At 45.3% G+C, this 26,303-nt stretch overlaps 1 protein-coding gene across 1 annotated transcript; it reads right to left on the bottom strand.

Annotated features, from left to right (window-relative positions):
- Positions 1-26,303, bottom strand: LOC130081770 (L-rhamnose-binding lectin CSL2-like). Its single transcript, XM_056246476.1, has 12 exons — positions 26,233-26,303; positions 26,024-26,059; positions 25,762-25,806; positions 25,521-25,650; positions 25,254-25,363; positions 25,005-25,049; positions 24,774-24,909; positions 14,703-14,818; positions 845-889; positions 560-698; positions 254-369; positions 1-107 (listed from the first exon to the last, which is right to left on the bottom strand). The coding sequence occupies exons 1-12, from the start codon at positions 26,282-26,284 to the stop codon at positions 1-3; spliced, it is 1,077 nt and encodes a 358-aa protein (XP_056102451.1). The 5' UTR covers positions 26,285-26,303.

The raw sequence follows: 26,303 nt of genomic DNA, 5'->3' as shown, positions 1-26,303 counted from the left end.
TCATGTGCCTTCGTAATCTTTATAAAATAACTTCCCCCTCCCTTCAGCACAGCAAAAGTGGAAAAGATGTTGATAGAGAACTGAAGAGCCCAAATCCATAAGAACCGCTAACGTATTCTGCAAGACAGGGGGAAAAAAATCAACATCAATCTAGCCTGAGTGAGTACATGAGTAGGCCTAAAACCAAATCAAAGCTAATCAACAGATTAGAAAACTAGCTCAAGTATGCAAATTCATTGCTCTGTACAGTAACACTTACAGTTAGATGCACAGGAGTATGAGATGTATAGGTATTTGAATGTGCCGACACATGGATCCGAGAAGACGCTGTTGGAGGCTAATATGGAGCATCTGTTTTTCCCTTCACATCTACACCATAAAAATACCAAGATTTGATAAAACAAAAACTTCTTTTTATTACCCTGCTGGGAGGAAACACTTAAACTAGCCTATAGTCTTAGCTGGTTTCCCAGCCTGATCAACATGAGATTGTTTGTTTTTTATCAGGGCAAAGACTGAATTACCTGTGTAAATTTGTATATTGTTCATGTAAACTGACCCATTAGCGACTATTGTCTGTGAATTTAAGGCGTAGCAGTCAGTTTTGGCAAGCTGAGAAGCAGGTCGTCCAGTAGAACACGTCATGCTATCAGTTCGCCCATAGTTAGCGCTGTGAATGTGTATGGCAGTTCCATCCTCTGAAAACAACAGTTCAACTTTTTACAATCTCTTGGATGAAAAAAAGTCATTATATACTATAACTTTTACCATTTAGAAATAAACTCTGGATTATCGGCTGAAACATTAAAAATAAGCAACAGTCAAGTAACAACAGAATACACACCACACTTCAGGTCATTAGTTTCCTGTTCACAGACCAAACTTGAACCTACAGAAAAAGGAGAGATGTTGTAAAGCAATAAAAAAAAGTTAAAGTAAAGTAAAACGTACTCGGTTACTAACGTAACCTCGGTTCTCTCTAGAGAGGGAACGAGTACTGCGTAATATCTTACGCTATGGGAAAAACCTCTTTTCCTCGAGATATTGAAGCCAAAAATTATCCTTAATTTTGAATCAATGTAAAACGCGTTGCGACAGCATGCAGACATAGGCAAGGCGGCTCGCGTGCCTATTGGCTGACCTGTGGCAACAGCAGCAGCCTATCGAGAGAGGCCCAATGGGGGTGCTTCGCGCCCATTTACGTCACGTCCCGCCAGAATAGGCGTGGCCTTGGCCTATAAATATAGCTCGACAGGCTGATACAAACTGGTTTTCATCGCTGAAGCGAACCAGAGCTGTTGTATGCACGGCAAGATACGCAGTACTCGTTCCCTCTCTAGAGAGAACCGAGGTTACGTTAGTAACCGAGTACGTTCTGCTACGAGAGTATGTCTCGTACTGCGTAATATCTTACGCTATGGGGAACACAATGCAACACGCCGTGCGTACTGGGATCCAACACCAAAGTCTCAAGGGCAGTTGCCCGGGGCTCATATAGTGCATAATCACCATAGACTCGCAGAGAGTCGGAGAAGAGAGGCTGCAAGTATCATTCCCCATGAAATAGCATCCTACAGGAGCTAGTGATGTTAGCAATGTTTCACACAGACAAGGTGAACGTGTTCAGCCTGAACTGGGTGACAGTACGGGTTATTCAACACCCATGGAGCTGTTTTATCGATCAGTGAACGATACACAAGCAAAACTCAGCATTCTGCGCAGCGGGGCAGATAGTACTGAATTCTAGACCGACAGCAGCTTGGCCTGTAAGGCGGGAACCTCTAGGTTATAGAACCTTATAAATGTAGACGGCGAGGCCCAGCCTCCCGCCATACAGATATCTTGTAAGGAAATCCCGCTCGACCACGCCCACGACGAGGCCACGCCTCTGGTGGAGTGTGCTCTGACACCCAAAGGACACTGCAGGCCTTTAGAAGTGTAAGCCAGCACTATGGCATCGACTATCCATCTGGATAGGCTCGGTTTTGATGCGGCCAGTCCCCTGGAGCGTCCGCCAAACAAAACAAAGAGCTGCTCGGTCTGTCTGAAGACAGACGAGCGGGACACGTAAGCTCTCAGTGCCCAGACAGGGCAGAGGAGACTCGCATCCTCCTCTTCATCATGAACCGGGAGGGCGCACAGGGAAATAACCTGGGCCCTGAACGGTGTGTTGAGGGATTTGGGCACGTACCCGTGCCTTGGTTTGAGTATGACTGAGTCATTAGGCCCAAACTCCATACATGACGCGCTTACTGAAAGTGCTTGTAAGTCCCCTATGCGCTTCACTGAAGCGAGAGCCATAAGAAACACCGTTTTGAAAGACAGATGTCTCATGTCTGACAAATGGATTGGCTCGAATGGGGCACCTTTCATGGCTTCCAAAACCGTAGAAAGGTCCCACACAGGGACTGAAGGGGGTCTGGGAGGATTCAGCCTCCAGGTTGTTTTTCCCGACCGCAGCTCCTGAAGGAAGGAGAGTACTTCCGTAACCCCGCAGTCAACGGGTGAAAAGCCTTGAGCTTGACACCAGGCAGAGAACACCGACCATTTCGTGGAATAGAGCCGTCTAGTAGACGGGGCTCTGGCCTGCGAGATCGTGTTTAACACTCCCTCCGGGTGGTTAGCGGGTACCCGTTGATGGCCCACGCATGTTGGGACCATAAATCCGGGCGAGGATGCCAAATCGAGCCCTTTGCCTGAGAGAGGAGGTCTCTCCTCACCGGTATAGGCCACGGGGCAGTGCTGGTCAGCTGGTCAGCCGCATCAGATCTGATCAGCCACACCAGATCTGGTTCGTCCAGAGCGGAGCCACGAGCAGCACTGGGCATCCGTTTTCCCTGATTCGTTCCAACACTTGAGGCAGGAGCGAAACGGGGGGAAAAGCATAGAGGGGGCAGCGGGGCCATACGTGGGCCAGCGCATCCCTACTCTTGGAGAAAAGGTTCGGAGAGTGAGCGTTTTCTTGGGACGCGAACAGGTCCACCTGCGCTCTGCCGAATGTCTCCCACAGCAGTTGGATCGTCTGCGGGTGCAGCGACCATTCCCCTGCTGGGACATTGTCCCTGGACAGTCTGTCTGGTCCCAGATTCAGGTGACCAGGCACATGCGCTGCTTTCAGTGAAAGCAGGTTGTGCTGAGCCCAGACCAGGAGGCGTTCCGTCAGCCTGTAAAGGTTTCGGGACCTGACGCCGCCCTGGCGATTTATGTATGCCACCACTGACATGTTGTCCGATCGGACCAAGACGTGGTAGCCTTTTTTCTGGGGACAAAAGCGCCGTAGCGCGTTGTCGACTGCCAACATTTCCAGACAGTTTATGTGTAGAAGCTTCTCCCGTTCTGACCACTGGCCAAAGAATGGTCTGCCCTCGAGCAGCGCTCCCCATCCCGAGGTGGAGGTGTCCGTGGACACCACCATCACACTCGAGGGAGTCTCGAGACTCACGCCTGACTGGGACCAGTCCATTTTCCAAGGTTCCAGAGCCGCAATGCATTTCATGTCGACCCTGAGGTAAAACAGACCAGAGGTCCACGCCCGGGGTGGAACACGCGCTTTCAGCCATAACTGCAGTGGGCGCATGCGAAGCAGGCCCAGCTGAAGTACAGAAGATGCTGAGGCCATGAGGCCCAGCATTTTCTGAAATCTTTTGAGTGGGACTATAGTGCCGCGGCGGAAGGATCTCGCAGCACGCTGAATGTCCAATCCGCGCTCCGGCGACAGACGTGCTATCATAGATAGCGAGTCCAGCACTGTTCCCAGAAAAGAAATTTTCTGGCTGGGAAACAGCAAACTCTTCGCCCAATTGACTGTGAGACCCAGATTCTCGAGATGCTCGAGTAATGTGGTTCTGTGTTCTATGAGCTCTGATTGTGATCGAGCTAGAATCAGCCAATGAAGTCTCAGGGGTGCGAGAGCCGCGTCCATGCACTTCGTAAATGTACGGGGTGCTAGGGACAGGCCGAACGGTAGGACTGTGTATTGATATGCCTGGCCCTCAAAGGCGAATCTCAAGAATCGCCTGTGACGTGACCAGGGTTCTAAATTAACTTTTTTGATCACCAGCCAATGTGGCTGGTAACTTTCTAAAGTTACCAGCCAATCAGAATTTCCACTAGCCAAATTTTTTTCCGGTGAAAATAAGAGAAATTATGAGTGCCACTGAATGCATTTGATCATTTTATTAACATTGTTGGCATGAAAAACACATATAAAGTACAATACAACACAGAAAGTGCAAACATTTCATTTCAAGTTTGGTATCTATCTATCTATCTATCTATCTATCTATCTATCTATCTATCTATCTATCTATCTATCTATCTATTTGGGATGTGCACGAATATTCAAATTTTCGATCTGTAATTCAAAAAAATAAAATACTATTCGAATTTTTTTTTCTTTTTTTTCCCAGTTATAATTAAATGCACTGAGTGGAGCGTGTTTAACAAGTGGATTGTATTTGATCACATAATGTCATTGTCTGCCTCACGAAGTTTGGAATTACTTAGATGAAAATTATAGCCTATTACAAAATGGAATTACTTTTAATCAATTATTAATTAAACTGAGTTATCATAATATCACCACCACAATATATAGGCCTATGAGAATAGAAATCACATGAAATACAAAGAAACACCAGTCGACTGAGGAAGCAGCTGTCCATCACTGCATTAACGACTGCAGGACAGCAGCTGTACCCCAAGGGAATCATGATCCGAGATGATATCTTCTGGTAGCAAAATGATTTTGAGACATATGCTTCCTTTAAATTTCGTTGAGGGATACAGGTTTAAGAACGTCTCGGTTACGGATGTAACCCTCGTTCCCTGAGTAGGGAACGGAGACGTTACATCGGATGACGGAGAATGGGGGTTTCGCCAGAAAGCCTATCATCTTCAAATATTAAAAAACGAGCCTATGGCAATGAAATGCCATGGGTCTGCGGAATTTGCATAATGTATCTCCGCCTCACCGCGTGAGTATTTAAGGAGAGACACCTGCAACAGCAGATCATGTATTCGCTGAGGAGCCGAGACTGAACTCAGGCGTCGACCCAGCGGTACAGCGGAAGTGGCATGGAGACGTAACGTCTCCGTTCCCTACTCAGGGAACGAGGGTTACATCCGTAACCGAGACGTTCCCTTTCGTAGTCACTCCGAGTTACGTCGGATGACGGAGAATGGGGGTCCCCGTGTAATCACGCCACCTTCACAGCTGTCTTCCAGTGCCCTGCGAAGTCTGACCTCCCTGTCGTGATATAGGCACGGACGAAGGAGTCCTACTTAACACAGGAATACCAAGGTACACTGGAAAGCATATCTCAGGGGAGATATGCCGCAGCATGCCTACCCGTAGGGAGGACTTAAGAATACACATATGGCCCGAGGGGGCTACATATGGAGGAACACTGGAATGACCAGCCCGTAGGGTGGCATCTACTTTTAACTCCAGGAGTGGCAAGGTGGCTTGCCGAGGGAAAGACACATGCTCAAAGAGGCTTACAGTGGAAATACACATGTGGGGGTTGCTCGGAGGAGGAACCATGCACACGGAGGCACCTAGCCGACGCACAGGCAATAGACACTGGCGGCAGCGTCAACAGTGCTGGAGGAACTCAGGGCTTCAGAGAGGAAGGCTACCTGAGGAATTATCGCACGTATCCAGTCCGTGGAGTGGAGTGGCGAGCAAGCGAAGACACCTAACGGTTCCCGTGTTAGCTTGAAAAAGACAGTACACGGGAGGAGACTGGCTCCACTCGGAGATTGTAAAATCTGGCGAATGTGTTAGGTGTCGCCCAGCCTGCAGCTCTGCAGATGTCTGTCAGCGAGGCGCCACGCGCTAAAGCCCAAGAGGACGCCACACTCCGGGTGGAGTGGGCGGTCACACCAAGGGGGCACGGTCGACCTTGCTGCTGGTATGCCAAAGCAATGGCGTCCACTATCCAGTGGGATAACCTTTGCTTGGAGAGAGCCTTTCCCTTCAGCTTCCCACCATAACAGACAAAGAGCTGGTCTGAGGTCCTGAAACACTGCGTCCTGTCTACGTAAGCACGGAGGGCGCGTACTGGACAGAGTATTGCCAAGGCTGGGTCTGCCTCCTCCAGGGGCAGCGCTTGCAGGTTCACCACCTGGTCCCGGAAGGGAGTGGTGGGAACCTTGGGCACATATCCAGGCCGGGGTCTCAGGATCACGTGAGAGCAGGCCGGCCCGAATTCCAGGCACGCTTCGTCAACGGAGAGTGCGTGCAGATCCCCCAACCTCTTGATGGAGGCCAGTGCAACCAGGAGCGCTGTCTTCATTGACAGGAACTTAATCTCCACTGATTGCAGAGGCTCGAAGGGAGCCCTCTGCAGGGCATATAAGACCACTGAGAGGTCCCAAGAGGGTACAAGAGGAGGGCGAGGAGGATTCAGTCTCCTCGCTCCTCTCAGGAACCTGATGATCAGGTCGTGCTTTCCCAGAGACTTACCTTCAACTGCATCGTGATAAGCGGCGATAGCGGCCACATACACCTTCAGGGTGGAGGGAGACAGCCTTCACTCCAGCCCGTCTTGCAGTAAGGAAAGCACGACACCAATCGAGCATCTCCTGGGGTCTTCTCTCTTTCGAGAAGAGCACCAGTTGACGAAGAGGTTCCACTTCAACGCGTAGACGTGTCTCGTGGACAACGCTCTAGCGGAAGTGATGGTAGCCGCCACCGCAGATGGCAGGGTACTCAAACCTGCCTCGTCCCGTCCAGGAACCACACGTGGAGTCCCCAAAGATCGGGACGATGGTGCCATAGGGTGCCCCGTCTCTGAGAAAGGAGGTCCTTCCTCAGAGGAATTGGCCAAGGAGGTGCTGTCGCGAGGAGTATCAGTTCGGAGAACCAGGTCTTGGTGGGCCAGTATGGGGCGACCAATATGACCTGCTCCTCGTCCTCCTTGATCTTGCACAGAGTCCGTGCGAGAAGGCTCACTGGGGGAAACGCATATTTGCGTAGGCCCTGCGGCCAGCTGTGCGCCAGTGCATCCGTGCCGACCGTGCCCTCGGTCAGGGAGTAATACAGGGCGCAATGGGATGAGTCGTGGGAGGCAAACAGATATATCTGTGCGTCCCCGAACTGGTCCCATATCAGCTGGACCGACTGGGGATGGAGTCGCCATTCGCCAGAGGTTGGCCGGAGCCGTGACAGCTCGTCGGCTGCAAGGTTCCGCTCTCCTGGAATGTAAATAGCACGAAGGGACCTCAGGTGCTTCTGACTCCATAAGAGGAGGTGGCGTGCGAGTTGCGACATACGGCGAGAGCGTAGACCACCCTGATGGTTGATGTACGCTACTGTCGCGGTATTGTCCGGACGGACAAGTACGTGTTGACCCTGGAGCAGCGCGTGGAAGCGGTGCAGGGCAAGGCGTACTGCCAGCAACTCGAGGCAATTGACATGCATGAGGTGCTGGGGTCCTGTCCAGGAGCCCGCGGCTGCATGTCCATTGCACATGGCGCCCCAGCCCGTGGCAGAGGCATCTGTGGAGACAACAACATGCCTGGAAACTCGTTCTAGGGGAACTCCGGCCCGTAGAAAGCTGAGGTTCCACCACGGGGTGAAGGACTGACGGCAGGTCGGAGTTATTGGAACTCTGAGCGTACCGCGATGCCATGCCCACCTCGGGACCCGATCGCGAAGCCACAGCTGAAGCGGTCTCATATGAAGCAATCCGAGTAAAGTTATCCGAGTAATCCGGGGCAAAGTTTGCTCTTCTCCCAGTTGACCCGAAGGCCCAGACGGGCTAGGTGCCGGAGCACTAGGTCTCTGTGTTCGCAAACCTGGACTCGAGAGTGAGCTAATATTAGCCAGTCGTCGAGGTAATTCAGGATGCGAACCCCGTGTTCGCGCAGGGGAACAAGGGCTGCCTCGACGACCTTCGTAAAGACGCGAGGAGACAGAGCCAACCCGAATGGGAGAACTGCGTACTGGTATGCCTGCCCCTCGAAAGCAAACCGAAGAAACGGTCTGTGTCGAGGTAAAATGGAGACATGGAAGTAGGCGTCCTTCAGGTCTATCGCTGCAAACCAATCCTGTGGCCGCACGCATTCGAAAATGCGTTTGGTCGTGAGCATCCTGAACGGCAGCCTGTGAAGGGAGTGGCTCAAGACGCGCAGATCCAGGATTGGCCGTAACCCACCGGTCTTTTTGGGGACAATGAAGTACGGGCTGTAAAACCCTGACCTCATTTCGGCTGGAGGGACAGTCTCGATTGTGCACCCTTCGCCAGCAGGGTGGCAACCTCCGCTCTCATGATCGGGGCATTGCCACCGACCAAAGTAAACGGACTCCCCTGAAGCGGGGAGGAGACCGTGCGAATTGGATCGCATAGCCGAGCCTGATAGTTCGGGCGACCCAGCGGGACAGGTAGGGAAGCTCTAACCAAGCTCCCAAGAACTGAACCAGCGGAAACATCCGAACGACAGACGTCCCCCCGGAGGGGCAGCGAAGCAGAGTGACCGGCCCAGGCGTGGGTGGCATAGCGGCCCGGTGCGGGGGCACGGTCATGCTCCGCGTCCTGACAGAGGAGACCAGGGAAGGACCAGCTTTCCACGGGGGTCTGCTCTGCCAGGGGTCTGGCGACAGAGGGGGACGAGAGTGGTGTGGTCCGGAGACGGCACACACTGTCATCCGCGCCCTCAGAGACAGAGGAGGGCGAGAGCGGCAAGGCCAGGGAGCGTCGCGCACTGTCGTCCGGCCCTCTGAGGGCTCAGAGATGGGATGCAGCTCTTTGGTTTAGAAAAGATTCTCCCCCAGCCCTCCACCGGGGGAAGGAGTGGCCCTGCAACCACTCCCTGAAGAACTGCAACCCACATCTGAGCTGCCCGTAACGGGAGCGCCGCAAGCCTGGCCTTGGCGGGGCTGCGGGACCGGTACGGGCAGGGGCGCCTTCCTGCGACCACCTCCACGGCGCGGCCCGGTGCTGCTGGGGGCCGGGCGGGAGGGGGCGGAAGTCGCAGGAGGGCGCATTCGGCAGCAAGCGGACTGAGGCGTCTGAGCCGGCAGCTGGAGGCAGCAAAGCCGCGGGGTCAGACAAAATAGCCACAGTCCACTTCTGGGCGGCCGAGAACTGTTGGGCAGAGTCCTCGACCGCGCCGCCGAAGAGGCCAGCCTGGGATATGGGGGAGTTGAGGAAACGAAATCACACAGCCTCGCGCACATCAACCAGGTTAGCCAGAGGTGTCTGACCACCTATGTGGACATCACCTGACTCAGGGAGCGTGCGGTCACCTACGTCGCTCGGAGAGCAAGGTCGGTGACGGCAGGCAGCTCAAGGATGAGCCCTGAATCAGCCCTACCCTCGTGCATGTCATTGAACACCCAGGAGGATGGCAATAACACGCAGTGAGGTGGCAGCCTGCCCCGCAGCTCTATAGGTCCCCGCCACCGGAGTAGACAAGAACCTACAGGCATTGGAGGGGTGCTTAAGAGTCGCCACGCCAGGTGGAGGCGCTGTGGGGACACATAAGTGTTGCCACAGAACACTCCACAGGGGGAACCCCAGTGCACCCTAGGCCGCGGCCTCTACGAGGGCAGAGAAGGCGGAAGAGGCCACTGAGCAGTCGCGAAAAGTCAAGGAGACTTCCACGATCTCATGATCTCTTCATGCACGTCCGGGTAGAAAGGATTTGGGTTCGCCACCCCCAAAAACCAATCACCCGGGAAGCATAGCTGTGCAGTCTGGATCAAACTCGTTATGCTAGCACATCCGAGGACGGCAGCACAGACGAGCCATCATCTCTAGAGGACTCCAGCTCACCTTGTGATGCGGTGATACATGATTTCATCAGCCGGGGGACCGAATGAGACCGCGGGCCCGCGGGCGGGCCGGCGAACTCACCTGGGACCACGCAGGTTGCAATGTGAAAGACGGGGTGTGGACCGAGGAATTTTTCGTCGGTTTAGTTCCAAACCTGCCGTCTTAGGTCACCCTGGCCACCAGCCGAAGTATTATCTCACGTGGAGAAAAATAGATCGGGGTGTGGATGAGGGGACTCTCACTCATTGAGCTCATCGAGTCTCGACCGTTACATTGCGATGGTCACGTTCCCAGTGAGAGAACGTGACACACCCACGAGCGCTGTCTGAGCGCGATCAAAGCCCAAACACTCAAAACAGCGCTCGCGCCCATCAGCTGAATCTATCAGAATACCACACTCAGAAAAACACGGGCAGATCGTCTTTAGAAAGATGCGTCTTTAAAAAGACGTGCCGCGTGCAGCTCTTTAGTGAGAGGAAAAACTCCGCAGATGTTGAAGCGACCAGGGAGAAACACAGACTGGCAGACCACTGCTCAGCTCGCAGGCAATGTGAAACTCGCTGGATACCGCCGTCACACCAACACCGGAGAGTTCGCTCGTCTCGAAGAGATGTAGTCACTGAGAAAACTCAGGATTTGGCTTGTGGAGTGAAGAGATGCTCTTGGCTCCGAAGCGAAAACATGATCTGCTGTTGCAGGTGTCTCTCCTTAAATACTCACGCGGTGAGGCGGAGATACATTATGCAAATTCCGCAGACCCATGGCATTTCATTGCCATAGGCTCGTTTTTTAATACTCAAAGATGATAGGCTTTCTGGCGAAACCCCCATTCTCCGTCATCCGACGTAACTCGGAGTGACTACGAAAGGGAACAGAAAACGCAAAGTGCTGTTACTTCACTTTGCACACACACACGTGTCTCTGCAACGTCTGTGTCAGCGCAGCGCGTTTTCTCACTCGAGCATGTGGATATTATTGTTTTTCTCAACATGAACGTGAAACAATATAAACACGATAATCATGCTTACTCGAGTATGTACGTTCTGTACGATAACTGCGCAGTCTGCTTTTTTTAGCGTTTTTTCCCCGTTCGCGCTGCTTGAGCTTAAATGCTTTTGCTGTTTATATTTTTTGTTGACACATATTGTTTAATGTTTTCAACTAAAAGAAAACCTTAAGATATATAGTAAGCTTGTTGTGTATATTGCCTAATGTATAAGCTTGTTCAGAAATAATGACAAAAACCTTAAACTTAAAAAAATAACGTATCTCTCGTTAAACGACATTTAAATTTAAACCCAGAAGTATGTCCCAACCACCTCCGCATTTAGTTTAATCTTAACTTTTTACTTTACTTTACTAGCTCCCTCCTCTTTCAGTCTATGCTCCCTGCTCTGGCTCCATTCGTTCTTCATCTTCCTTGTGTTTTCTGGTGGACGGACGCTCCGTTCGTTTCCATGATCATTTCTCGCGCTGGTTTCACTGCAAACTGCGCGCAGCCAATGGGCGTATGAAACGTCATCACGTAGCATTACGGCACAGTGTTCATGGGAAATGTAGGAAGTACGGCCAGGGGATAAATGACCGAGAACAGAGCCTTATGCATCACCGGCCAAACTGGCTAGTAAGTTTTTATTAACACCCGCCAAAATGAATTTTAACCCGCATTTGGCGGGTGTTAATTTAGAACCCTGGACGTGACACTATTTGTATTGGAAATAGGCGTCCTTCAGATCTATTGACATAAACCAGTCTTCCTGGCGAACTTGCGCGAGGATTTTCCTGGTTGTCAGCATTCTGAACTGGCGCTTCACAAGCACTCTGTTCAGCTGTCGTAGATCTAGAATGGGTCTGAGGCCCCCGGCTTTTTTCGGTACCAGAAAATATCTGCTGTATAGCCACCCTTCGCTCTGAGCCTGAGATAAAGGCTCTATGGCCCCTTTGCTCAGTAGTTTCGCTATTTTGGCTCGAAGTAGATGAGATACTTCGTTGTCTACTGTGGTTTCGACTCGCGCCGTGTAACGGCGGGGACGTCGAGCGAACTGTAGCGAATAGCCTCTTTTTATAGTGTTCAACACCCATTCTGATACCCCGGGAAGCTTTGCCCACGCATCTGCGTGAATAGCTAGAGGTAGAATGAAAACCGGGCTCTGGCCGGCGGCCGCAGAGCTTCGGTGTGCTGAGACATAAACACTGTGTTTACAGTGTGCGAGGCGGGGGGCGTGCCGATCACGGCGGGCAGCCTGGTCGCGCTCGGTTTCTCTATGACAGATTGTGAAGAGAGAGCGAGCGGGACAAACCCCGTGGGGTTGAGCGTGTCTGTGAGGGAATGTGAGCGGGCACACTCACTGCACTGAGAACACCGTCGGCTTGTGCCGACTGAATGTGTGTTGGTTTCGTTTTTACAAAAACCGTGGGACATGTGGTGTGTAGTGTTTGTGGGCACTGAGACGTGGGCACATTCACTACATTTAGCGCACAATCGACATGAGGCGATTTTGTTTGTGCGAGCCCTGCATTTTTGCGGGCTGTGTTTGTGTGTAGAAATGAGCACTGGCTTGTGGGCATTTTTATTACACTCATAACACCATCGGCTGTGGCCGGAATACCAGAAAATACACTGCTTATGTGATTTATCTGGGTCACCGTGGAAACGGCATTTGTGTGCAGGCAAGCGGGCCGTGGTACCGGCTTGCTTACTGCAAAATACACTGGAACAGTCGCATTTTCTGGAACTGAACGAGCAAAAAGTTTCGGTGGAAGTCTGGCCGCGGCGAGACTGAAACACCGTCGTTTTCCTAGGAGGCTAGGAAGACTTGTGTTGGTTTCGTTTTACAGAAACCGTGGTACATGCAGTGTGTAGTGTTTGTGGGCACTGGGTTGTGGGCACATTCACTGCATTTAATGCACAATTGACATGCGTCGATTTCATTTGTGCGAGCCCTGTACCGTGGCGGGCTGTGTTTGTGTGTAGAAATGAACACTGGGCTGTGGGCATTTTATTACACTCATAACACCATCGGCTGTGGCCGGAATACCAGAAAATACAATGCTTATATGATTTTTCTGGGTCGCCGTGGAAACGGCATTTGTGAGCAGGCAAGCGGGCCGTGGTACCGGCTTGTTTACTGCTAAATACACTGGAGCAGTCGCATTTTCTGAAACTGAACGAGCGAAAAAGTTTCGGTGGAAGTCTGGCCTCGGCGAGACTAAATTTTTATCTGCTGCGAGAGCAGGGATCGAACACGGGAACACTTATAACGTAAAGAAAGCTAGCCGCGCGGTCTTGATGCTGGCCCGTTTCCCTGACGACTCGCGGACAGAAGGGGGGGGGGGGGGGGGGGTCCACAGAGCTCGCCCAATCCTCACTGTCCGACGCCAGGATAGAGCAGCTGGCCTTCTCTACAGATGCAGCTATCTCGTCGTCATTAATGGCGGAAGCGGCGGCGTGCGGCGGCCGTTATCCGTCAGTGAGCGACTCGAGTGAAGCTGGTGAAGCTGGCGGGCGAACCGGCGAGCTTTTATGGGCTGGAGAAGGCTCGGGGACCTGCTGAGTACGGCGCTTTTACGGCGCCGCACTGTAGCGGGTGGAAGTGCAGTCTCGGAGAAGAATGCCAGGCGAGTCCTCAGAGTCACCATAGGCAATAGCTCGCAGTGAGGGCAGCCGCCGTCGGCGAGAACTGCCTGATCCTCTCCCAGGCAGGAAATGCATATTTTCACATGGCGGTCCCCCTCGCTGAGTGGGGCTCGCACGAGCCACAGGAGGATGGCATCTTTAAAAAGACGCAGCTCTTTTAGATGTATAGACGTGTGAGTCGCGGGGCAAACACACACACATACACACACACAGAGCAGAGTAAAGGATATATATAGTACGCCGGAAAGCGTAGCAGGAACGGCGGCTGAAGGCGGCGAGGTGAAGGCCAGCGGCTTCAGGCTCAAAGGCTCGTCCCGCAGAAGGCTTTTTCTCAGACGGCGCGGCTTCTCACTCTGGATCCAGCGTTGCAGTAGTGCTTCGCTGAAGATATGAAAATCAGTTTGTATCAGCCTGTCGAGCTATATTTATAGGCCAAGGCCACGCCTATTCTGGCGGGACGTGACGTAAATGGGTGCGAAGCACCCCCATTGGGTATCACGTCACGCAGGGCCGCTCTCGATAGGCTGCTGCTGTTGCCACAGGTCAGCCAATAGGCACGCGAGCCGCCTTGCCTATGTCTGCATGCTGTCGCAACGCGTTTTACATTGATTCAAAATTAAGGATAATTTTTGGCTTCAATATCTCGAGGAAAAGAGGTTTTCCCCATAGCGTAAGATATTACGCAGTACGAGAGATACTCTCGTAAGAGAACAGTCTTTTTGAGTTATTGTGTGTGCTGTGTCTACTGTGATCATGCCTTTTAAAAGCATATCAAATGGAGACTGTGATTTATGTGCTTTATAGTGAAAAAGAAGTGTGCTTAGTAGTACTGATTGTGCACTTGTGTACTTCAAATCTTAAAATGTATTTTTTTTAACTACTTGCAGATAATGTAATATTAATTAAACTAAAGGCCACTTAAGTACACGAGTACAAGAGAGAACACTTGCATGACTAGCCTATGTTTTTTATAGTACACAACACAAAAGGAAGAAAATGCACTTTGTAATAATCTAAAATGAACAGCTTTACTTTAAACATTAACCGTATTTCAAAGACAACAGAAAAAATTATTAAATTACATATAAATCTGTGCTTAAATCCTACTTAAGTGGGCCAAAAAGCATTATAAAGTTCAGTTAATTGAATTTAATATATATATTAAGCTATTTAATTGCAACCCAAACTTAATTCTATTTAATTAACATGCAATTAAGTATCCAAAAACATTACATTCTGTTAAAACAGGATAAAACAGGAGCAACAGGATAAGAAATACTCACGAATTTCAGGTGGGAGGCAAAAATAGGAGATTGCAAGGTACTTGTAAATGCCATAGCAGGGATCAGTAAAGACCGTATGTGTCGCAAAAACCTCACAACTTTTCAGGCCATTGCAGCTTTACATGTCAAAGAAGGAGGCTTACATTAGTCATTGCATATTTATACCAACTAACAAAATATGTTTGAAGAACATTTAAAGGTGCTATATGTATTTTTTAGCGGCCTCTATCGGTGATGTTTCAGATTGCAACCAATTTTTACAAGAGCGCTCGTGCTCTTGCGCGTGCTCGAACATAAGAGCGAGCACTCATGGTACACGGCCACACTGAGACTTTCAACACACCGGAGAAAGCATCACACATGCTGGAAACTCATGTAAACTCCCACTGCAACGTTACAATAATAGGCTACTTCTACTTTTATCAGCTTGACGTTGAACTAATGATTCATGCTCGTACCATGATAACGTTACATTTGTGGTGTTATCTAGCATAAGGCATTTCACTAACTATTCATGTATCTTTCACAATCAGCAATGTCAACATAGGTGAATGTATAATATGATAACGAAAACGGTTAGTGAACTAGACTGAACAATTTCAGTGTAACAGTAAGATCGTAGGAAGTAACATTACTGTACTGAACGTGTCTGGAAATGTGTGTAGTGGCAATTTTAATGATATTCATTGATCTTTAGTAAAATATAGATGATTCAAAGAATGTCACATGTGTGTCTCTCACTTGTAGTGAGAGAAGATTCTGTTTATGTACCTGGGGAGGCAGAAGAGGGAGACACTCCAGAGAACAGACGAACAAGGACCTCTGACCTAGATGTCAGAAGGCCACTTGGTGCAGGGGGGCTTATTGGGGCCAACTAGTGACGTCTATGGAAAACTACTGGGAGGAAGGCTCTGGGGGGAAGAAGGCCTTGAAACTAAGATAAAAGCTAGTTCAGTCTGTCTGGGGGTGTGTCACTCTTCTGCACAGGGTAACAACTGTGTATTAGACTGCTCCTATTCTTGCAAGAATAAATACTTCTATTTTATATAATTTGACTCTGAGTGTCTCTTACGCAGTGATGTTTGTTTGAGATGAATTTTTGCCACAACAGTTTTGGTGTCAGAAGTGACATTCCTTGGACGTGCCTCCTGGACCTGAGATCGGACGGTGTTTGGCCACCTGGACTAAGTAAGTTCCAGCTCTACCTCGTAAACTTGAGAGAGAGGGGCCGACCGATATCAGGGCCGGGAGAATCGACCACTGGAATCTAAAGAACCCGCAGGTGGCAACAGAAGCATCTCTGGTAAGAGACAGTTTCAATTTATTTTCTTTTGGGTAAGTTAATTAAATTCAGTTTAATTGGGGAGAAGAGTGAAATTGAACCATATTGGCTGAAGGCTGTTTCTGTGGTACGTAATCTGAGATTAATTGAGATCTATATAGATCAAGAAATTTCAAACAGATACGAGGGAAAAATCTGAGATTAATTGAGGTCTGTAACAGAACAAGAAATTTCAAGCAGATAAATAATCTGGGATTAAGTGAGAACTGTAACAGATCAAGAGATTTCAAACAGATAGGTACCCTGAAAATTAGTTGTTCCACGACGGAGCAAATTGTTTTTAGGTACTGAGGCTAATTAGGGGGAACCAGAATTTTTTGGTAAACCTTAATTAGGAGGGCACTAATAGTGCAACCCGACCGATTTGGGTTAAAAGAAAAGAATCGGATTTGTTTAGGGACGCCTAACAGATTAAAGAAAACGCGCGTTGAAGAGAAATCCACAGAGAACAGAAAACAGCCAGTATGGGGATGTCTCAAAAGCAAGCTTGCGAAATTTGATACACCGGTTTTCTGTAGAACTAGGAAAGTATGGGGGGAAATGTATGTTTTAGGAAAAAAAAAACTGAGAAAATACCATGATCATGAGCTACCATGAGCACAAATAGACTAAGAGTGTGCGAGAATCAGTGGAACAGGGCAGCGGGACAAAAGGTTGTTGTGGCTGCGTTCAACATGTGTGTAAAAAATGTGAACAGATAATGGATTATTGGCTTGAAGATAAAAATGTCGAACTGCCAGGAGAAAAATGTTTTTTACTTCTTCATCCAGTAAATGGATGCATGACATTAGATGTCTATAGAACTTAAATTTATATGACAAGGATTGAAGTAGCAAGAAGCAATAAGGCTGTCTGTGTGAAATAGAGGGAACTGTAAGTGAGACTTGGTGGAAGAGGGAAGTAAAAAAAAACAAAAAGGTTGGTGTGTGAGATATGTGTGTGTGGGGATTGTTCAAACAATCATGTACTGGTTAGATAATGAAGGAACTGGCATGTTTGAGAAAAGAAAGGAGAGGATAATGAAGGAACTGGCATGTAGGGAAAAGAAAGGAGAAATATAGTAGAAAACTATATGTGATGAAAATAGAAATGGTCTGATAGAATTTATGGAAGTCAAATTAACTGTTTAAATGATATGAAAAGTTTTAGAATAAAATAAGGCATTGTATGATTGACAGGGATTAACATGATATGAAGAATGTTTTAAGCAGAATGGGGAACAATTCTAGATTTTGATAAAATAATGATTGAAATGATGATATATCTGCTTTATTTTATTAATGTTAAGAAAATAAGGGTATTGAAGCAAGTAGCTATAATGGTTGTCTGTGTAATTTACGGACTGAGTAATATAATCTGTTTTGAAGAAACAGTAGAGATAAGACTGAGACAATAATGTGATGGAAGGAAAAAAGGCTTAAAACCAGTTGTAATGAAAATAATGATGTACAAATGGTTACACTTTATGAAGAGTAACGGAACAGTCCGGGAAAATAAATAAGTAAATAAATAGTGAGACAGAAGAGAGCAAATGCTGTAAACAGCTCTGCTCTGAAGATCTCACTTTGAAGAGATTTGCAGATGATGTTTTGTAAAAGATAAGCTGGGATAACAGCAACAGTACTTGTAATTAGTGTTGTTGATGATAATACCAAATTAGTAAGGTAAAGACAGAAAACAAATTCGAATATTTTGAGCATTTTCTGTGCTGCTCATGAAATTATGTTCTGCCAATAATAATGATGAAGAGTATGATTTGGCTATTGTGATTGAATCCGCCATTGGTGGATGGTCAAAGGAATACAGAGAACTGCTTATCAGTGGGTCTGTTTACATTCCTGAATGGGACACACACTGCTTCAAGGGCGTGTTAAGTTGAAGCCCTTTGGAAGCTCACAGTGATCAAACTGCAAGGTGTCTGATGCTGTAGTTGAGGCTGACACACGAACCAACCAGATGACAGAGATTGTCTTGACTGTGGTCAGTAGGACCATTTAACACGTGACACATTTCTGATAATAATGTAGGGTTGAGAATAGATCAGTGTTTAAATGACGACAGTGACAATTTTTGGTCTGAGAAATAAGAGATAAAAAAAAGGTCAAAAGATTGAAGTCTTAAAGTGAATCCTTTTGTGACTCCAACAAATGTGAGTTGCAAAATATGTTAAGGTAATATAGAGAGACAGATCTCAAAGATGATTTATAATAACTGCAAAAGATGCAGAGTAGCCTTGTCAAAGTTAGTGTGAATCCTGATTGGAGACTGATAAACTCCTAGAAGAGAAAATTTTGAAGTCAGATATTAAGTTATGGTAATTGAGAACTTGACAACTAAAATTGAGATTGAGAAATGTGAAATGTTATTGAGAACTAGAATAATTACCATTATGTAAGAACAAATAAGCAGATGCAGTAGGCTACTGAATTAACAGTTGCTAAATGTAAAATGTGTTGAAAGGCATTTGATTAAACAAAAAAAGGCCTGCTAGTGGTGACCATGAAAAGAACAGAGCTGATGTTTTGCTTTCAAAAGATAAGTTTGTTATTGGCTGTAATGAAACAGCTCGCTTATCTAAAATCTGATGTGTGCTGTGCCTGAAACTGCCAGTGCGACAGAGACTCAATCTGAGAGGAAATTTGTAATGTCTAAATTCCCTGAGGTGGGCAAAAGACAAATATAAATAATATGTTTATTTGAAACCGTATGTAATTTCTGGCAAAGATGCCTCAAGCTGGGATAGAGTTAAAAGATGATAGATAAATGTTTGATGTTAGAAGTATATGAGAGAGCAGTGTACCATCCAATAGAGTCTCAGAGTCTCTCTCATTCAATGAGTCAGCTAAAAGCTGGTATCTGTGATAATGTGTAAAGCACAGTGTTTCAGTTGAAGGATCATAGACACAGAGATGTTTTAAAAATAAAACTGAATGACTTTAAAGAAGTATTTAAAATAATAATACAGATAGAGATGACATTTTGATTAGGTTAATTTAGGACCAGTAACTTCTTTGTCTGATCTTAGTCCCCACCATGAAACGGGGGAGGGGCCGACGGAAATGTACACTGAATGTACGGTTGTGATCTGAATTCACTGAGTATAATCCAAGTAGCTAGGTTGCTGCTTTTAAGATGGTTAATGGATTTAAGTGATTAAATACTGTTGTTATTGACCTGTCTCCCTATGTGAACACTATTAGGCAATCCGAATGGCTCTGGTGACTCTTGAACGTGCCTTTCCTAAGCTCTAGAAAACAGCTGAGTTCTGTTGAAGCAAACAGCCTGTGATGGGAAAGAGCGGTCACCAGTGGGCACGAGTGGCTACTCAATGACGGGTAAGACCTTCTATTGGCCAGACAGGGGGCAACCTAAGCCAGAGTGGATCACGTAAAGTCACTGGCATCTCAAGATGGAGGTGTTTATGTGAGAAAGGTATGAGAGTGGAGCGGATGACTGTGAGGCCAGCAGCATCCTTTATCGTTAGGGCGGATGAGCTGTGAGGAGTTACAGACAGTCTGACCCCGAAACGTGAGTGTTCCTCTAATACCAATCACCAGAAACCGCATTCATTGTATGGCTTGGTTTTTTATTGTGACAAGCGTCTGCAAATATGCCAGGGGAAAACACCCTGATGGAGATTATAGATAAAGGGCTAACAGGAGTGGGCTTTCAAGAGCCAGCTGAGGCCATGAAGTGATTCCCATTAGTTGTTGTGGAGACAGTATCAAAACTTTTTATGTACTGGTTTGCCTTATGGGCAAGGAAAATCATAGTGTTGATTTTGAACTAATATGTTATAACATAGTTTTAACTCTTGAAGGTCGTTAGACATGGTGGTGGCTAAAGATGAAGACAGCTTTTGATTTAAGGAAAGTCTGGATGACAAAGGTGAATGGTCAAAGGTTATTGTAATGAATACAAATTTTGACTAAGTTACAGCCTTAGGAGGCTGGTGAAAAAATTATTTGTTTATAGTGAGAGAGACTGCTTGAGCGGAGGAAGGGATGGTAACTGTGTCTGTCTTTCTATTATTGGCCTGCTAGAGCAAGCTGAAGCAAAATAATGATAATGAAACAAAACAACCCAGCTGACCTTGTTAAATTCTAATGAATAATGAACAAGACGTGCTTTGAAACTGTTTGGGAGACCATGTAAAATTAGGTAGAAGCTACCGGAAAATGGGAAGTTTAAAATCTTATTTAAAATTTAAATCTTTTAGCAATAATATAAAGAAAAATGAATATTGAAAATGAACAGTTAACATATGTGTGTCTAGTACGAGTGTGTGTGATGGTGACAGCACTTTATGTCTTGTATGTATTAGTTTGGGGCACTAATATTCCGCCTGAATGGTGTGTATATTGCGTCATTAACCTCTGGAATGAGTTTATCATTACAGATGGGTTAAGGCAAATGACAACTTTAAAGAAGCTGATAATTCTGATGAAAAGACAATACAGAACATGGGACAAGCTTTAAGTTGATTGGCCATCAAGCTCTGTCTGGTAGTAATAATTTTGTCATACATAATGTAGATTTGAAGATCAGTAAATTGGAATTGTGTAGTTGTAGATCACCATCTGGCATGGGCTGAGATAAAGGAAAACGTTGTAGATTTGAGGGAAACAACAAAGTGACATATTGGCTAAGTCAACATGAAATTATCAAGAGAGCCTCTCACATTTATGATTATTGTGAACAAAGGGGGAGAAATGATTGACTGACATTGACCAAGTCTGCACAGCACGACCTGACCTGATAAAAACAATTGATGACTTTGGAAATGTTTGTAGATGACTGACTTGGGAGACCAAACAACAGGCCTGAAAAGCAGAATACGCTGTGAGACTGAGGGCCGTTGCCTTTCAAATACTTCGATAAGAAGATGAGATTGTGGCTTTAAGTGAAGAATGTAATATTTTTGTTTCAGAGGCAGAGAAAGATGTCTGGAGGGAATTTGTCTGAAGGACGTTTGGGTTAGTGTTGATGGCAAACTTTATAAAAAACACTATGTTAAATGTTATGTTAAATTGATGCTCGAGTTGTGTCGTGCATCAAGAGGGAGATGGTATAACAATTGCCAAATATGGTTTATTAAGGGATAAATGTTGGGAGAACACTAGGGGTAATTTGATAAAAGCCCTGAAAGAAGCCATTTTTTCTGCCTAACAAAATTGATGTCTGTGAGTGTGCACACACCAATAACAAAGATTGTTTCAACAGGAAACGTCAGGGCATCGAAGGACACGGGAGAACAGTAGACAAAAGAAACTGCGTACTTTACTATCTGACAATAACCTCGAAATTTGTTTCTCTTTACAGAGAGCATGCAGGATTGGGAGACAGGGCAAAATGTGCCCAATAAAATGATGGTTATGGATGAATTTGGCTAACTGTCCTGGCCTGGGTTATTAGTGTGGCAGAAAGGTGCTACACCTGCGCAGCGCATAACTTAAAATTTTCCTTTTACAGAATGTCAGGATGGATTGGATCAAACAGAACTAATTCTGTTCCAAATGTATAAATATTGTGTTTTTCAGGGTAAAAGGACCCCGAGTGCTATTAAGTGAGCAAGAAATTATCCGGAGATAATGTTTCAGGTTGTTGATTCCACAGGTCACACCAAAGGGGACGAGCTGCTAGACAAGCGGTCACTAACAAAATACTTAAGGTCTCCATTCACAGGTGACAGTTCACTCCAGTGGGGGTGCGGTCGTGATATAAGGGAAAACCTTATAAGGATCAGAAAATGGTTGGAGAGTGTGACACCTGGGTCCAAGCCTCTCACCTACACCGACAGGCCACAACCATCCCATAGTCCATGGGGCGAACGAGATGATCAACACGCCTGGAGGAGGATGTGAACCAACTAATGGTTTAAGAATGTGGTTTTGTGATTATTTTGAGGATTTTATTTGATTAAATCAAAATAGGGCTTAGTATTGATATACAGTAGATCAAAAGATTTGATTGGTTACTTATTCATTAGGAAATATTTAAGGAAAATGTTTTTGGGAAGAGAAGATCTATTAATTAATGTAAATTATAGGGATAATCGTTGAAGCTTATTAAGTAGAACCACAGCATGTTTGAATTAAAAGTTAAAGGTAAAAGAACACAGAACGTCCGTGGGGCGAACGAGATGATCAACACAACTGATGGTTTAAGTTTAACAGAAGAATCTGGTTTTGTGATGATTTGGTTTGATTGAATCAAACTAGGTATTGATTTGATTGTAAATGTAGAAAATATATTGATTGTGTTCGTAATGGAAATATTAGAGTTAATATTGAACAACTGCATTGGTTGGAAGAATGGATAAAATTATAAGACTTCTCTGGTTAGATTTTGTTAAATATGGCATTAAATAGAGCTTACTAAATTGAATTAGAAGTGAACAAAATATGGTTAGGAAAACCGAGGTGAAATATGGAGATGGGCGTAGATTAATGGAAAAGGCTTAATGATAGGAGTTAGGATTGTTATTCTAATAATTTTGTTATTCATGGGTGAATATGATTACAGTGACAGGTGAAACATGCTGTCTGTTCAATTGATGGAAATGACAGTCTATCCCAAGGATGAACAAAATTATGTGACGATACAGGTAGCGGGAGCTACAGTGAGAGATGTGTTAAATGTATGTTCTGTTTGTTTTTCTTCTATTTCTTTATTTTCTGAGAAAGATTAAGGGCAAAAGATTTAAAGAAGGTTACAAGCAGCGGTCATCCGTGTTACGAGATGGCGTACAAAGATAGGGTTTGAAACTCAGTGATTTTTATTATACTTTTATCTGTTTGTTTCCTTACTATGTTATAACTACCTTTTTCCTTACTGGCGTGACTGAGGGTCTGTTTACAGGAGCGCAGGAACAGTGATTTCTCGCTTAGCCCGGCGTCGTAAAAATGTTTACTTGCTAGCTAAAATATTACGGGGCCTTTCCCCCACAAAAACAGCCTTATGCTTCTTCATTCTAAACTTTTCTTCACAGGTTCAAGGGGAGTGATCATTTATGCAAAAATCAGAGATAAAGAGTATAAGTGTGATGATATGACTTAAAATTTGTTTTATTGTTTATTATTGTGATTATGGGTAATCAGAATGATAAAAAGTGAGGAGTTGTAGTGGCAATTTTAATGATATTCATTGATCTTTAGTAAAATATAGATGATTCAAAGAATGTCACATGTGTGTCTCTCACTTGTAGTGAGAGAAGATTCTGTTTATGTACCTGGGGAGGCAGAAGAGGGAGACACTCCAGAGAACAGACGAACAAGGACCTCTGACCTAGATGTCAGAAGGCCACTTGGTGCAGGGGGGCTTATTGGGGCCAACTAGTGACGTCTATGGAAAACTACTGGGAGGAAGGCTCTGGGGGGAAGAAGGCCTTGAAACTAAGATAAAAGCTAGTTCAGTCTGTCTGGGGGTGTGTCACTCTTCTGCACAGGGTAACAACTGTGTATTAGACTGCTCCTATTCTTGCAAGAATAAATACTTCTATTTTATATAATTTGACTCTGAGTGTCTCTTACGCAGTGATGTTTGTTTGAGATGAATTTTTGCCACAACATGTGTATTATAAACAATCTGATAGTAGTGGGATGAGTGACGTTAGACAGTAGATCTAGTACATAAAATAAAAGTTACATCCTAAACCACCTACTTTTTGTTATCCTGGAACAGTCTTTTGTATTCATTTCATGTCTCATATATGTTGTAGTTTACCTTGCTATTTCATTACAGTTTACCATTATTTCAGCATATCTGAAAACTTGTAATTTATCACAAGAAAAATAGCGGAGGTCTCTCCATAATTCAAATGCTCTGCCGATGTTGATCCGTGTTTTCGTCCTAAGTCGATCCGATTCACGTTTGGCCTGACGAGCTTCAGCAGATACATTTTTGTTTTGTTTTGTTTTTTATATTTATGTGGAGTTTGTGTTGGAGTCTGTGTTGTGCTGGAGGCAGGTCGTTTTTTGGTGTTATCAGACTCCATGTCGTTAGCTGCAGTGCCGTCGCATAGACTGTATATAAAAAGGAGAGAGGCTCGGGAGCGCGCATGCACGTGACTCACATCCGATGGATTTCGCAGAAAATCCGACCCGGAGACTTCACATAGAAATAGGAATACTGGCCTTCAGAGGTAATAGCAAAACCCGACAAGTGGATCATTGTAATGTGTGATTACAACCCCTTCACACACAGGCAATAAAAAAAGGATTCATTTTAGAAGAAAAGTTACATAGAGCACCTTTAAAAACATTATTTCTGAATGTTCTCTCAATGTTTTTAAATGTTTTCTCTAAAATGTTATGCAAACGTTAGAGAAAACATTATGGGAATATTACTTTTGAATGTTTTAAACTTAGGCACAGAATCAGTTTTCCACATTTGTGAAATCAGCCTCTTGGCAATTATTATACCAAATAATATAGCTTGTCTTTCACGTATATCAAACTTCTCAGAATTACTAGATATCCCAAGAATAGCTGAGATTGGACATGGTTTGAGATTTTTTTTTATTTTTTAAATGCTTCAGAAAACAATGGAGCAATTAACTTTCTATTAACATTTCTGGAAGAACGTTTGTTCATAACTTTGTGAGAACCTTGCCAGAATGTTCTGAGAATGTCCCTTGATAGCTGTGATGGTATTTGAAGAAGACCAAGAATATAAATGTAGGCCTACCTAAAAATTACCTAATTAAATTAAAGCAATTTGATCCATACCTTTTCGACACAGGAGCCAGTGTATTGGGAGAATAGCACTTGGTGTTTTGGAGCTCAGTGGATGGACGTCCTTCCGAGCAGGTGATTTTATCTGTACGTCCATAGTTTGCAGTATTTATCTGAATCTTACCATTATCTACATGGAGATAAAAATAATAATAGCATTTCTTAAATTAATCCATGTGATCTAATTTCTTGAAACAAAATAAGAGTTGTAGAAAAATACCTCACCACATTTCAAATAACCGTATCCACCATGACAAGTCACACTTATTTCTGGAAGAAGTTAGAGTACAGAAGATGGTTATAGGCTTGCACCGAGATGTAAATGGAGAGAGAGAAAAAAGAGAGAGAGAGAGAGAGAGAGAGAGAGAGAGAGAGAGAGAGAGAGAGAGAGAGAGAGAGAGAGAGAGAGAGAGAGAGAGAGAGAGAGAGAGAGAGAGAGAGAGAGAGAGAGAGAGAGAGAGAGAGAAATCAGACCTGCTTGGATGCAAATGTAGTTGGTAGTGTAGTATTTGTAGCTGCCATAACATGGATCTCGTGGTGCAAGTCCTTGAGTGTTTAACTCACACTCTCTCAGTCCATCACATCTTTTAAAGGATAATAAATAATTCAATATCACTAACAAAATTTTAAAGTCAATAAGTCAATATCACTAACAAATCAACTAACTAACCACAAAGTAAGCAAGAGACTATTCTATTCTTCTGGAGTCACAAGCAAAAAGACAACGAAAAAGATCTTTACTGTTTAGAGACCGCAGGAACATCTATTGAACACTGAGTATTAAATGTTTCGACTTGTGGTCGTCCAACGCTGCAAATTTGGCTGCTTGTGCGGCCATATGTTGCTGATTGTACACTGATCACACCAGAGTCTGAATATAAGAAAAGCATCATTAATGGATTACTGTTAAAACGATTACAAAAATAGTATATATATATATATATAATAAATAACTTAGTTGATTGTAACTACAACATTTTACCACAACTTAGACGCTGGACAGACCCATCACATGTAACTACTGTCTCTGAAAAATTAAAGAGCCCCCCTTGAAGGTATTATTTGTCATTTGTAACAAGGTAATTGGCAAAATACTAAATAATAATAATAAAAAATACAGTATGGTGACATATTGACACCACAACCCCCACACACAAACAAAAACATGACATTTAAAACTGAACTAAACAATTAAGACATAATCTTTGCTTAACTGATGATTGTTGATGTGGTTCATGAAATACCTGCAGAAATCAGCAATCTGGAGTCTTGAAGCACCACTGTAAGACAACAACATAAGATAAATGATTAACTGATTAATACCTGTGCAATGCTAATCTTGAAGCCATTCACACTATTCTCCTTCCTAAATTTAACCCAGAACAGAGCTGTTGAAATGTCTAAGAGTGCAGCTCAGAATTTACTGTGCATCTGATTCAACTTAGAAACTTACAAGTAAGCAGAAGGACACTGAGAAAGAACATGGTTCTGCTATTGGTGTACATGTAGCCTCTGATAAGTTGA

Source organism: Rhinichthys klamathensis, unplaced genomic scaffold, assembly GCF_029890125.1.
Source record: "Rhinichthys klamathensis goyatoka isolate OS25496 unplaced genomic scaffold, OSU_Roscu_1.1 h1tg000040l_1, whole genome shotgun sequence".
Classification (NCBI taxonomy): domain Eukaryota; kingdom Metazoa; phylum Chordata; class Actinopteri; order Cypriniformes; family Leuciscidae; genus Rhinichthys; species Rhinichthys klamathensis.
Note: the sequence above shows the minus strand (reverse complement) of the source record. Positions and strands in the feature narration are given on the sequence as shown.